The sequence below is a fragment of the Copadichromis virginalis genome, linkage group LG11, assembly GCF_057382275.1.
Source record: "Copadichromis virginalis isolate Kocher_CV1m ecotype Utaka linkage group LG11, C_Virginalis_male_GT1.1, whole genome shotgun sequence".
NCBI classification, from domain to species: Eukaryota; Metazoa; Chordata; class Actinopteri; order Cichliformes; family Cichlidae; genus Copadichromis; species Copadichromis virginalis.
Window position 1 is genome coordinate 28,025,107 of NC_140628.1, and position 12,163 is coordinate 28,037,269.

Consider the following 12,163-nt stretch of genomic DNA (forward strand, 5'->3'; position numbering starts at 1 on the left):
TTATTTTTGGATTCTTTTTTTATTTTGTCGTGCTTTGTATCTTTCCCCTATAAAGAAATAGTTAGCTATATATCAACAATGACACATGGACGGTAAAATCAACAAGAGTGAAAGACAGGAGAAGAGACAACTAGGCACAGGAGACAAAGAGAGAGAAAGACTGGGAAAGAGAGGAAAGATAAGAGGAAAAGAGTGAAAAATGACAGCAATTTCTCTACAGTAGAACCAAAACAAACCATGGGAAGTGTACATTTCTTTAACATTTACAAGTATAATAATAACAACGGCAATAATAATAACAGTAACAACAATCATAATTGTTCAAATAATAATAATAATTAATAGAAAATCAATAAGACCTCTGGTTTCTCATAAAGACAAATGTTTTTTTTTTATTCTTTTCTTCATTTTCTTTAAAGATCACTGGACAGTAGTTTGTTCGGCTTTGCACCTCTATAGGCTAGTATTCTGTGTTAGTATAGTTGCTCATAATGCGTTTCAGTAGTAAACTGTTTTCTTATTTCTTAAAAGTTTAATTTAATTTATGTCGAAGTTCTTTTTTATACAAACAAGGAATTCAGAGATATGTATACTGTCAACGTGTTTTACTGTACGTATGAATGTGTGCATGTATCTGCATATGTGTTTGAGCATTCAGGGAAAAAAGCCTTCTATTTTACTCTCTCGTTCAGTCCTTTCACTCTGATTCTTCTTGGCCCTCTTATTAAGAGTTTTAAACCTTTTTATCCTCTTAATGACATTCTAAAATAATTATACTTTTCTTTAATGCCTTAGCAAGTCATATTCCTTTCTTCTTTCTCAGGAACGCAGCCCAATACTAATCCTTTCATTATTAGGAGCCAACAAAGAAGAAGTGATAGAGGGAGAGACATACAGAGACAACGAGAGATATACGAGTAAGGGGAGAGGATTGTAACAGGTGAACGCAAAGCAAATTAAAAGAGGACCACATTTCCTCCACTGTCGCAGTGAGAGGGGAAAAATAACACTAAAAGATGCTTCTTTTTTTTTTCTTTTTACAAATTGGCAGGCCACCCAACAAGGATAGCAAAACAGGACAGTTAGTTTGTTCATAAAGTATGGATACTTCCTGGGACTCAGTTTAGTTTTGTTAGGGAATTATATATTAGCTAAGCTGTGTAGCCAAGATGGTTTGGCAATTAAAAAAAAAAAAATCCATTTTCAAGCATCAAGCACTCAGAAGCTCCTGGTCAACTCTCTCTCTCTCCCCTTTGTCCTCTCTCCCTTCTCACACAGTGCTCCCACTGTCTCCGTCAGTTAAAAAATTGAGCTTTGTGAAATGGATTCTTCTATTCTCCAGGCGGGGAATTATAGCAGTCATCTGCCTCTAATTCCCTTTCCACTTTGGCGGCTGCACAGGCAGAGTGCCGGTTTTCTTTGTGCTCCCCGTTTCCCTCTCAATCAAAATAATTATGGCATCATTTCGCTTTTGTCTACATTCACCTAACTCTGTGGCCTCACCCTCTCTCCCTTTCTCACTCCCTATATTTTCCCCAGTTTCTCCAGCTTACAGTATATGGCACAGTCGTTAATGGCTGGTGGGTCTAGAGGCTCTCTTTTCTCAGTCTGTCTCCTAGTTTATGTCTGTTTACAGGATGTATATGGAGTGGACTGGAACAGGATGGATTGGCTGTGTGCGGTATCTGTATACAGTCGTTTTCAGAAGGCTGCCTCTTATGGCGCATTGTATTTTGTGTTTGTGTGTGTGTGCGTGCGTGTGTGTGTATACTGTATATAAGGTGGGACACAAGGACAGGAAGGGGGAAAGGGTATGAGGTCAGAAGAAAAGGGAATAGGGAAGGAGAAGGGCTACAGTAGGTACTCCTTCTTGCCCTGGCTGGCGTCGTTCCCATTGAGGAAGGCCTCTTGCACTTCACCATGTTCATCCAACCCACTGGCCTCATGGGTAAGATAGGAACCTGAGTGAACAGAAAGAGAGCAGGGGACAGAGAGAGAGAGGACAAGAGGGAGATTGTAGGGGGAAGGTTAGGCGGCAAAGCGTCATGATCATTGTAGTGCCATGCAGCAAAATCAAACCAGTCAGTGCTAATATTACTCCGTAGCATACCTTTGACTGATTAATTCATTAGTTAACTGATTGTTAGGTCAATACCAGGCAAGAATTGGCTCTCGTGTACGGTATGAGCCTACCAGCAGAAATCAGAGTTGGCGAATGGATGCGTGAATAGAAGAGTCACAAGGAGAGGAGGTAATAGAGGGAGGATAATAGAAGATAATAGAGAATAAAAGACAGGGAGGGAAGAGAGATTGGCAGAAAAGGGTGGAGGGAAAGTTAGGTGCAAGAGAACAATGGCACGTTTGCGTCACTCAGAAAACCCATTAAACTCATTTTACCACCCCTCAGGTCTGTATGATTAATGAATCTGTGTAGTACAACTTGTAGAGAGCAAGAACCACTCAAGTCATCTTCATGCTGGAGTGTCCCTTCACTCCACGGGTGACTGACATCCTTATTCGTTGCACCACAGAGGTTGACTGGCATGTTGACAGTCACAAGGGACCAAGACAAAGCCCTAATACCCTGTCTCAACACTGATTGGTTGTAATGGTCCTGTCTTCATGCTGATTGGCGGTCAAGCCATACTGACTGTTGACTGACGGTGTGTCTAGCCATAGGGTAAGTTACCCTGGTCGCAGCCTGCTGCACTATTCCTAGATCATTTCTTGGCAGCTTTAGTGCATAGTACGTGGCTGCCAACAGAGGGCACTTAAAAAGATAGGGAACGCGGCGACTCTGCTTTAATAGATGAGCCTTGATACACTAACATGTAGTCATAAAACACTGGGGACCACACCTACATTTCCCACCCAACCTTTTCTCTTCCAAGGTTGTTTATCACAGACAGTGCCTGGCTGGAGAGGAGCATCCTGTCCTGCATGCTTTCTGCTGACAATTTTACACAGAGTTTCACAGACTCTGAGTGTAACTAGAATCCAATAATATTTTCACAGCGCGTTAAGTCAGAAAGTTGAGAAATGAGAAAACATGCCTGTGGAAATTTGATAAAATACCCCGATTCCCAAAAATGGGAGGTATGCTTGTGAGAGTAACTTTTGTGTCACCTGATATGTGAATTTGAGTGTGTCTGTGGATTACCTTTCTGTCGGACAGAGCACCAGATGGTGACAATGAGGACACAGATGACAGTGAAAACCAGCAGCGCCAGAACACCACCTATCACTGCATAGGGTACTGCACTGTGAGTCTCCACCACTGCACCAGGATCTGAGGAAGAGCAAGAAAGACAAATAGTGTGTGTGGGTAGACTGCATAAAGGGAAATGTTGAGAAAAAGGAAAAGAAAAGTGCTGGCAAAGAAACTGAGGGGAAAAAAAGAGAGAAATGGATCAAAAATGAAAGCAGGCGAGATAAAAGAGAAAGAAAGGCAGCACATTCCATCAGCTTGGAAGAGGGAGCAAGACACGAGAAAAGCGAAGTCGATATCTTCAGCCGAACTTGCATTATCACCTTTCATAACCCCCCCACTCACTCCACAGAATGCCAGACAGTCAAAATGAGTGAGAAAAGGGTGAAGAAATGAGGAGGCTGAATAAAGGAATAAGTAGCCTATGTCAGCCACTGCAAAACCACTCCATTCAGGAACCTGTCAAGAGTACAATGCATTTTGAATGAGGGAAACTGTGTTTACACCTCAAGCAGTGCAGTCGTCAGAAATGAAACCAAACATTTCACCGCAAAATCAGTTAAGTGAGCTCAAAACCTGGAAAAAGACAAATTATGTGAAAATTTGCAGTATAAAGTTGCAGTTGTGGTAAGAAATAATGACGGCTAAAATGAGAAATGATGAAAGAAGTGCATGTTAGTATTGAAAAGATTTGTCATTTGATATCTGATCGGTCAATCAATCAAACAGTCAAATGACAGAAAATGAAAATAGAAGAATTTGTTAAGTCACACACACTCTCTCTCTCTCTCACACACACACACACACACGATTAGTGCTCTGAGATGTCATGCTCCCCTTTAAGCATCCATCCATTCGCTTCCGCTTATCCTTTTCAGGGTCGCCTATCCCAGCTGTCATAGGGCGAGAGGCGGGGTACACCCTGGACAGGTCGCCAGTCTGTCGCAAGGCTAACACACAGGGACAAACAACCATTCGCACTCACATTCATTTGCACATTCACACCTAGTGACAATTTGGGTTATCCAATTAACCTATCCCCACAAGCTGCATGTCTTTGGACGGTGGGAGGAAGCCGGAGTACCCGGAGGGAACCCACGCAGACACGGGGAGAACATGCAAACTCCACACAGAAAGACCCCGGCCTGATCTTGGAATTGAACTCAGGAACTTCTTGCTGTGCGGCAACAGTGCTAACCACCGTGCCACCGTGCTGCCCTTTAAGCAGTTTGTCAAAATTAAGATTACTCAAAAGTCAAAAGCTTTATTGTTAGTTGCACCTGTTGCAGATCATTTAGCTAAACCCAAAGGAAATGATTGTGTTTATGTGTGTCTTTATACAATTTCAGTAGTACATCCTGGCAAAACAACAACAAAAAAAGACACTCAGGTATTTACATGCACAGATGCAGAGATAGAGAGAATTAAGATAATTGGAATCAGCCTTGTTTCTCCTGAATTTACAGGACAGCTCTAATTATCCACCAGAGAGCTAACTTTAAATGTGTGCTTCTTGCAAGGATGTGAATTGTTCTTCACTGGATGGAGAAAAGGCCCCCTGACTCCCACATTGGCACAAAGAAACATTTTTTAGTTTTGAGCACTAATGAACCTATGTGCTGTTGCATTTTTACAGAACATAATAAAGCAAAATAAGCTAGGAGTGTGTTAGGTTTTGTATTGTTGATTGTCATTTATGCTTAGAAATATTTAACCATATATGCTTAGAGGTGTATAATCAATTGTGTAGTGATAGGATGTGTGATCTTTAGCAGGCTGCAAAGGCTTGGTGTGCATTGGAATGCACACCTACATCCTGGGAGCATGGGAAGAGGTCGTACCTTGTTTTATTGTTTTATGGTAGGATAAACGTGGCTATATCTGTTTTAGGCTAAGTGCCTTTTGTTTAGATGAACTGTTGGACTTCCAGACCAGCAGGTTTAGGGAAGTCATTAATGGGGTCACACTCTGACCCCCCCCCCCCCCACACACACACACACACACACACACAGGCAAGGTACTTTTTGTTTGTATGTAGATGTCATATGTTAAGGAACCTATGCATATTCATGTCAAAGTTAATAACCACTTACTCTTTCATTTTTCCATTTTTAGTACATACATTGATACACCCAACACTTTGTTAGGTACACCTTGCTAGTACTTGGTTGAATTGGTTTTCTTTAAGAACTGTCTTTAATTCTTATGGCATAGATTCAACTGGGTGCTAAAAACGTTCCATAGATATTTTGGGTTATGATCTATTGGATTAAGATCCCGTGACTGGGCAGGCCGTTTGAGTACAGTGGACTTAGGGAGATGATTTGAGCTTTGTGACATGGTATGGTGTACTGCTGGATGCATCAGAAACATCAGAAGGTGGTGACACAGTGGTCATAAAGGGATGGAGTTGGTCAGCAACAATACTCAGATAGGCTTTGGTGTTTAAACATGTTCATTTGGTACTACTGGGCCCAAGTTGTTTTAAAGAAATATTCCACACTCCATTAAACCACTACACCAGGAGACTGAGCCACTGATACGAGACAGGTTGGATCCATGCTTACACCACATTCTGTCGCAGCAGAAATCGAGACTCATCAGACATGCCAAATTGTAGCTGGTAGGAATTACACCCAGTGGGAACCACTTCTTCTGCTTTAGCCCATCTGCTTAAAGGTTGTATGTGTTGTGCATTCAGAGACGCTCTTCTGCACACCTTCGTTGTAACAGGTAGTTATTTGGGTTACTATTGAGTTCCTGTCCTCTTGATGCACTCTGGCCATTCTCCTTTGACCTCTGGCACCAATAAGGCATTTTCTCAGAAAGATATTTTCTCTTTTTTGGATGATTCTCTGTGAACCCTAGAGATGATTGTGTGTGAAAATCCCAGTCGGTGGTTTCTGAAATACTCAGACCAGCCTATTTGGCACCACCAACCATGATCAAAGTCACTCAAATCACCTTTCTTCTCCATTTTCATGCTCTCTTTCATTCAGCAGGTTGTCTAGATCATGTCTAGAATGCCTAAATTAATTGTGCTACTGCTGTGTGATTGTCTGATTAGATGCTAAAACAAGGAGTTGGACAGGTGTACCTAACAAAATCACCAGTGAATGTATGGATTTATGTCTATGATGAATATCCTCTCATGGGTATACTCTATTTAGTGGTATAAGACTTTTTTAGTTCATAAATATGTACTTGTGTCATATTACCACAACATACCATTACACCATCCACTGGACTCCAAATGCAACTTCTTTTAATCCTGTTGATGCTTTTAGTGGCATATTGCAAATGAATCACAGAAATAGTTTTTGTCTGCTCTTTGACATGGTATTACTAGCATGTATAAAATATAACTCATAAGTGTTGCAGATGAAGCCCATGCATCTCTGTCTTGCTTTGTCTGTGTTGTCTCGTTCTTTGTTGTTGTGAAAAAATTAATAAAACATATGTCTTTGAGTCTGGACTTGTGTCTGAGTTGCGGGCGATAACAAAAGCCTTTTGATGGGCTGAGTCAGTGTAAGAGCTGGTAAAGCCAATAGAATGCAAGGACACAGAGTTATTGATGCAGCTCTTGAACCTTGATAGAGCGGAATTAAAACATGAATCATTAATACAGTGCTAACAGATAGATATCAGCAGAAGAAGAGAGACTTGTGGGAGAGGTGAAAGAAAAGAAGAGAAAGGAGAAAACTGAGGATCAATGACTTAAAAAAAATCCTTTCTCTACATGCATCTCTTGGACAAATGTCTTACTGAGCAACTTGCATCACTTTTCTGGTTTTGTGGATGACAAAAGACTTGCATCTATATTTATTACTTAAATGAATATTAGTTATTTGAGGACACACAGTGAGAATAAGGAATATTTCTTAGGAGCCAAAGAAAAGCAAAACAAAAGAAAAAACAGGTATACTCAAGAGATCTGTCTTTATCTCCAAAAATATGTTGTTAATCCTCAGTGGCCCAAAGCACCACAGGAAATGACTGACTAAAAAAAATAGTTGTTTCCCTAAGGAGTCCTTATGATACACCACATTGAATAAACATCCACAAAACTGTCCAAATAGAAACTTTCTTAAGACCCTTTATGACATCTCCACACATGCCCAGCAGGTGAACAACCTCTACCTGTCACGGATAGTGACAGAGGCAACAGCAGAACAAGAAGAATGCTCCTGTTCTCTTTGCTTCATCTTTCCTTTTAAAAAAAAACAGAGAGCAGACAGAGAGGAGCTGAAGGTGTGGAAAGCAGGACGAAAACAGTGAGCATGTGCTTTTGTGAGTGAATGAGATAATTAGATTCTGTAGACGAAAAAAGATACGGCGTACTGAATGAGAGTGTGCAGTTATAAATATGCACACAGCAACCATGCTTATAGCTGCAGCGTAACACTCATCTGAGCAAATATGATTACAAACACCTGGATCCCTGATCTTTTCTACTTTCATGCTCTCCTTCTCTCTTTTGATGTACATTTGTGAGTCTGTGTGTGTATAAGCAGATAAAGGTTTGTGTAGCACCTTCTGATCCTGCCATAGGCTAACATTAGTCAGCTTAAAACTAGGTGTGTTGCTAACTGTTAATGCAGATTCATTAACGGTAAAAAAAACAGCACCATGGAATCCTGCTTAGGCCACACACACACACACACACACACACACACACACACACACACACACACACACACACACACACACACACACACACACACACACACACACACACACACACACACGTGTAAAAATGCTGACTGGGCAATGAGCGCGTGTCAGGGGGAGCATCAAAGAGCTAGTGATGAGAGAAGAGAGAATAGATGGTTGCGCATGGTGCATACCCAAGCGTCTGCAGGCGGGTCGCTCATGTGGATGCAGGGCAAAGGAAGGTTGCAGCAGTACAGTGTGTGCGACTGCATGTGTGAGTGGAGGGAGGTGGAGTATAGGTAGGGCGGTGGAGGACACCATTGGAGAGAAGGAAATGACAGGGCGAGAGATGCAGCGACTATGACCTGCAAGAGCTGGGTCACAAGAACGACTAGGGAGAAACCCAAGAGAGATTAGGCACTCTGTCTTCTATCTACATTTGTGAATACATTTTATATATATTTATAATGTGTGTGTGTGTGTGTATATATATATATATATATATATATATTTTTTTTTTTTTTTTTTTTTTTGGCAGTTTAGCTTAAATTATGGGACAAAAAGAATGGTAACCCGTAACTGTGAAAAGTCTTCAGTGTAATCCATGTAGCACTGCATCACAGTGCTATGGGAAATGTGGAGGGACAATGAATAGGGCTGAAATCCTGCAATTAAATGACAATCCACTTGAACACCTTAGTAATGGCCACAATGAAAGAGATAGAATGTATAGAAAGCATGAGGCTTTCAGTGGCAACAACAAGTACTGCTACTTTGATGTGGACAACTGCTCAAAGGGATTATAGTCTACTAATTATACTGTTCTTTGGCTCCATGTTTAAAAATACAAAAAATTTTCTGTAGTAAATCCATAATAAATTTTAAAAGGTAAGCTAGAAAAAAAACCCCTAAACTTAAGTATAGTCATTTTGGAGAAAAGAATTAGGCTAACCCAGATGTGATCTCTTCCTTGCAGGTCATAGTTATCTGTTTTCCCATTGGGGTGCAGCAAAGCCAGAAAAGAAAGATATGCATGTGTGTTACCTTCTGGATCCAGGGCCAAGGTGGGTGGTAGGAGGGTTGGGGTGGTAGAATGGGAGGTGATTGGTGGGGTGGTAGGAGTAGGAGTGGAAGGGACCATGGTAGTGACAGACACATTATCTACAGGCAGACAGGGAATGGGATAAACACAGACATACAAATACAACACAGAGGGACATTTTAAAAGGTGTTTTGTAGTAAAGTTAGTACTGGATGTAAAACATGACACATGCTTCTTTCGTTTCTGTGGCTGCAGTTGTTTCAAACACTAAAATATCAACATTAGTAATCATTTTCCCCCAAAATGTATGCAGATTTCAAGAAGAAATATATTCTGACCCATGAAAAGTGATAAACAAACACATTACCAATGTTCTTTGGCAGGTTATATACCAGCTAAGGAGGTTAAAGATGCTCACGATGTGAAAAACATGCTTTAAAGTGGCAGCTGATGAGAATTACACCTGGCAGACTGGCATTCATCTGTGAAGCAATTGGAATATATAGGAACACATTCTCTATCACTGACACATTTTCTATGGTACAATGGCAGGAGAGACAGAGACATTGTCTGTGACAGATGCATTCCCAATAGAACAGTGCCATGCAGGGACTGTCTCATTCAATGCTGAACAATAGCTTGGATCTTGACACATTCTCCAAATCAATGGCTAAGACACAATGGTAGGTAGAGAGGTAGAAAAAGACAAGTTCACTGCTGTTAAAGATAAAAATAATGGCTGACAAGAACTAAAAGGGAGATGGTGGCGTGAGTGTGTGTGCATCAGCACTTTCAGAATGAATAATACGCCACTTCATCAGACAATTTATATAAAACTGCAACATGCAAGGAAGTCTATGTGCTCAGTGTAGGGCACACACACACACACACACACACACACACACACACACACACACACACACACACACACACACACACACACACTGAAGTTATTTTGTAATAGAGGAAAATGCACTTGTGCATGAAAACACGCATACTCAGTGTACATGTCCTTATACACAAATGCCTAATTGCACACACACATGCACACACGCTGCCCTTTCTGTTCAGGAGTAATTTATTGGTAAGTATTCCTCTGTCTCTTCTCTCTTTCTCCCACCGGCCCTGAGATCATCAATCTCTTTTTGCACTCCTCTTATGTCAGCACAATACCTCCCCCACTACTGCCTTTTTTCCCTTTCTTCAAGACTAGCCTTGGTGTTCTCTTGTGTTCGTGACTTACATGATGCATAATGTATTTTGTGCAAAAGATGAAGAGTTATCTGCGGGAAAAATAAAGTAAAATGGAGAGTGGAACAAATCGAATTTGATAGAAAATAGAATTTACTTAAATCTCTCTTTAGTGTATGAGTTGCTGTATGTTATATGCTTTTGTATGTGTGTGTGTGGATGCATGTAGATTTCATTTGAGCCTAAGAGCGGAAGATTAATTGCTGAGGTCACTGCACCAATTAACTGGTCGCTGATTAATTTCTTTTGACTATCATGAAAAAATAAATGTTCCCCGCTCACTATTTTAAACTTTTTTCTTATTTTTTTCAGTCTCACTCATCTTTTCTTCTTTCTTTATCAACAAAACTCTTTTTTTCCCTCACCCTCGCTCCCCAACCCATTTTGTCCACTTCTCCACTTCCCTTCATTTGGCTGCCTCAGCTGGCTCTCTGGTTTCATTCCTCTGTGACTGCGTTCCCTCACTGCCTCTCTTCAACTTAATTAAGGAGAATGCCATACAGCTGTCGTTCTCTTGGCTGATAGCGTCCTTTTTCCCCCACATCATATTGTTATTCATTAACACTATACGCCTGCCAATCAGGCACACAGCCCATGTTATTTCGAGGGATGGATGAGGCGGCACTTGCGATAATGACGTTTCTCCTCGTATCTCATTCTCACAGTAGTGCGCCTGAGGATACGGTACCACCATTTTGGATGAGCCCTGTTATTCTTTCATGTTCAGTGTTCTTTATTTTAAGGGCTTAGCCCAAAGCACTGCTTGTCTAGCCAGTTATCTTTTAGCGCACTGAGTGCTTAGACATTGGTCAAAGGTCCACTACTGTGACCATAAAGGTCGACACTGATTACCTGAAAACTCATAGAAAATTTACTTGGATGTCAGGTGCATTGTCACAAGTGAAAGAAAATAGCACTGAAGCTTTTCTTTTTTAAAACTAAAACGACTCGGCTTTATCTCAGTCTAGCTTCTTCGGCCCCCTGCCTCTAACCTTTTTACACTTTCCTTCTCATTCTATTTTTTTTGAAAGTCTCTCTTCATTAAGTGGAGGTCTGTTTTTTTTTTTCATTCCAATTACCCTGACGGCTCATTACAACAGTCGAGGAGACAGACTAATCCCTGGTCACCTAATATCCTTCTCTATCTCACCGTGTACCCACCCTTTCATCTTTTTGTCCCTTGCTTTGCTTTCCATGCAACTTTCTGTAAATCAGTTTCCAGTTTGCATTCTTCCCACTGTTCGCTTCTTTCTGTATTTCACAGAAACGAGCACCCTCACATGCATACACGTGCATGCACATGTGTTAAGTATATGAAAACTATAATACTTATTTCCCCAAGATGGAGAGAGACATTTCTCTCTCTCTCCATCTTGCACACTCTCTCATGCAATTCAATTCTAATAGGTTTTATTGGCTTGGCGATTCATCTGAGTGCAGCAACTAAGTTCAATTACATAAGGAAGCCCTTTGGGCTTTCACCAGACAATCAACAACATTCTCCTCCCCGTCACAGGCACTCGCATGCTCATGCATCTTTGCGCATACACATAAAAAAAAAAAATCCAATTTCTACTTAACAATGGTGGCACAGAGATGAAACACCCAACAGAGGCCACATCCTTTTAGGATTTTACAGATACTCGCTCCGAGACTGTGTGTTTGTGTGCGTGTGCCTTTGCTTTCTCATTCTTTCGAAATTTCTCACATTTACATCTATCCGGTTGTTCAGTGATGACGCGACGAATCCTACTTCCGGGTCTAAAGTAGTCTGCGTTTAATATGGCTTTTGTGTTGTTAACATGTTTAATGTTATGTATTTTCTTCTATTTGATCTCAAAAAGCTCCTAAAACAGTCGGTGATCCCTGTTGACCTCCCTCGGCTTTTATTACCACTAATCATTTATTTAAGCTCAGTTTTTAAAACCTTAGGATGTAACTACAGCCCAGCCCATGCAGCAGTATATGAATGACTAACCTCGTATTGTGGATGGATTATCTCAGTTGTT

The 12,163-nt window shown here is 40.9% G+C and overlaps 1 protein-coding gene across 4 annotated transcripts in view; it reads right to left on the reverse strand.

Moving 5' to 3' along the window:
• cadm4 (cell adhesion molecule 4) overlaps positions 1-12,163 on the reverse strand; it is a 251,887-nt gene continuing 239,724 nt past the window's right edge. For 2 of the 4 annotated variants that reach the window (XM_085471839.1, XM_085471838.1), the window contains exons 7-9: positions 8,906-9,022; positions 3,161-3,289; positions 1-1,961 (exon numbers count right to left, since the gene is read on the reverse strand). In XM_085471839.1, the coding sequence (XP_085327965.1) occupies positions 1,852-1,961; positions 3,161-3,289; positions 8,906-9,022 (356 nt within the window). In that variant the 3' untranslated portion in view covers positions 1-1,851. Of the gene's footprint in view, positions 1,962-2,110; positions 2,190-3,160; positions 3,290-8,905; positions 9,023-12,163 lie in introns of all 4 variants that reach the window. The other 2 variants (XM_085471840.1, XM_085471841.1) reach the window with 2 other exon arrangements.